The sequence below is a fragment of the Magnolia sinica genome, chromosome 10 (genome assembly GCF_029962835.1).
Source record: "Magnolia sinica isolate HGM2019 chromosome 10, MsV1, whole genome shotgun sequence".
In the NCBI taxonomy this organism is placed as follows: Eukaryota; Viridiplantae; Streptophyta; class Magnoliopsida; order Magnoliales; family Magnoliaceae; genus Magnolia; species Magnolia sinica.
Window position 1 is genome coordinate 16,217,334 of NC_080582.1, and position 2,659 is coordinate 16,219,992.

At 40.4% G+C, this 2,659-nt stretch overlaps 1 protein-coding gene across 1 annotated transcript; it reads right to left on the reverse strand.

The window, feature by feature from the left end:
- Positions 1 to 962: 962 nt before the first annotated feature.
- LOC131217388 (putative disease resistance protein At4g19050) lies at positions 963 to 2,393 on the reverse strand. The gene has a single exon (XM_058212304.1). It carries the CDS (start codon positions 2,391 to 2,393, stop codon positions 963 to 965), a length of 1,431 nt encoding a protein of 476 aa, XP_058068287.1.
- Positions 2,394 to 2,659: the final 266 nt, after the last annotated feature.

The window sequence follows — 2,659 nt, forward strand, 5'->3', positions numbered from 1 at the left end:
AATCACTAAATGGTCTGTACTTATAATTTGATGTTTTTTATGGTGTTTCTCGTCATCCTAAGATTGATCAAATTTTTTGTTCTTCTCCACATCATACGGAATTATATCTGTTGGACGGCTTGAATATTATAAAAATATGTAATGGGCCCCATGAATGTCTACTTTCTCACTTTCAAAATAAACAAGTGCACCTTGGGCATTATGGTAATTTCAGTGCTAAAAAAAAGGACTGTCATTTTGGTTGGTAAGGGCATTATTTGGTAAATCCTAATTTGTGAGGAAATTTGTGATAAAAATCCTTAATTAAAATGTGAGATTTCTATAGCAAACGATTACCAAAAGTAGAAAATACCAAGGGTATTTCAATGATTCCCTGTTTAAGACTACAAATCGGCCATGTGATGGGACCCGATTTCCAGACCTACCTCAACTCAGCCAACACATTTTCCCATAACCCAGCCCAAACTATTATCCAACCGTGCCTGTTTCTCTGGAATGGATAAACATGATTAAGAGCATTGATATTATAAAGAATTAAACATACCCAACATGGAACAATTGAGTTGGATCAATCGGGATTGGGATGAGCCTGGCCCAAGTTTCAGACTTATCCATTGGTTGGGCTGAGGTGATTAGCTTATACCTTGGTTTTTTGTTTTTTTTTTTTTAAATTTGAATTGTTGGGGCACTACCGGATACAATTTTATTGATATAACAGAAAAATAGAAAAAAAATGAGTTTTGCTTACTGCTGAAGTATGATTTGCCATGTAATGCATCCAATTTCTTACTGAAATTTATAATTTGAAGGCACTAAGATTAAATCATTTAAGTCCAATGGAACACCCTCTTCTTTCTACCACATCATAACAGAAATAATTGAAGAGAATTAGAATAGTTAAAGAAGAGAAGAATAACATAGTAAAAAATTAATGGGTGTTTAAGCAGAGAAGAATCACTTGGTTATGGACGCCTTTCTTTGAAATGGATGTTGCGTGGCTTGATGCTGCCCTCCCATTTTATGCTTTCCCACCATTTCAGCTCACCTTGGATCTCGACTTCTGCTGTAGAATCATTTGTGTTATTGAAAGGAAGCTTCTCCAGCATCGGGCATCCTCGAATTTTCAACTTCTTCAGCATCGGCAAGTGGCCACCACTAATGCTTTTTAGCTTGCGTAGCTCCCAAAGACGTAAATCAACCAGCTGTGGAAATGCATTTTGCCCTGCTACATTGTCTTCTTCAAAAACCTTCTCCAGTCTACAACAGAACTTTATTTCAAGTAATTTGAGATTTTGTAACCGAATGCTTGAAGAGAAGAAGTAGATGAGCTTCGGGCAACATTCCAAATATATATTCTTTAGACATGCGAAGCTCCCTCTTCCCAACTCCCCCCGACACACTGTTCTTAATTTGGCAAGATCGGACACCCTTAGATTCTCTAAACAGACCACTGCATCAACGTCTGCCGTTCTTCCGACAACCAGATACTCCAATTGATGGCATTTCTCAATCCAACATTCTTTAAGGTTGTCCATCTTCATGCCGAGATCGGACAGTGCCTTAACGAATGCATTGCCGTACAAATGAAAGAATTCTGTCACCGAGAGAACCCCTATAACACCGTCCAGGGAATTCTTACCCCCGCAAACCTCCAGAATTCTTTCATAACTCAAAGATGGCTCAAATCTTGAATAAATATGCCGGTAGAGAAATCGGTTTCGTTTTAAACGAGCATATATATCCTTGCGACCTCCTTTACAGGGACAGACCAAGAAATGGAATTTTAGAAAGTAGGATTTCCAGAGTCTCGATTTTTTGCCCAAAGACTTGAAAACACCAGCATCACTGACCGAGATGCGACGTCTGCTGCTGTCTTGGTGCGGTTCATGCATCAAGTCCAAGCCACAACGATCCCAATTTAATTTTTCTGGAAGCCGATGTATATTTCTCCAGTCAATCGTCTTCAGATGCTCCATTCCCAACAGATCCAGGCACTGCATGCTAGTCAGATTGAAAATTTCATCCGGGAGCTCTTCCATTTTCGTGCCTGAAAGATCAAGTGCCTCAAGTTTTGAAAGTTTCTCCAGACTAACCACTGTTAGTAGAGAATGACAACCCTTGAGTGAGAGCCTTTTGAGGGTGCAGGCACCCGATATGTCGAGACGTCGGAGGCTTTGCATGTTGTGGAAGGATACCTCCATCGTCTTCATCAAGGGAGTTTGATGGAGATCAAGGATCTCAAGCTTCTGCATATCCTTTAAGAATGCAGGAACAACCTCTAGCTTGCACCAGCTTCGAAGCTTCAACAACCGTAATTCGTGAAGGCAGGACATGGATGATGGCAGGGAAGAGATGCTCGTAGAAGAAAGGTCAAGGACTCGGAGTCTGGTCATGTTCTTGAAAAAACTGTCTGGGATTTCTTGCAAGCGATCGTTATCATTGAGCAACAACGTCGAGAGAAGAGAGTAGTTTGGAGAGCTGAATTGAAATGTTTCTACCTGATTGTGGGATAATGAGATCCATTGGCATGCTTCTTCCCCGTCTTAAGTTGTATTTCACTAGGAACGTCTGAGAATCAATCACTTGCCTCACATGAGAATTCATATCCACATGATAGCGTCCTCCCGATGATTCATCCATTGTAAATTGCTCTTGTAGC

Bases quoted from the DNA above. Each gene is read 5' to 3' on its own strand.
- LOC131217388 (XM_058212304.1), bottom strand. From the start codon at position 2,393: ATGACCAGACTCCGAGTCCTTGACCTTTCTTCTACGAGCATCTCTTCC.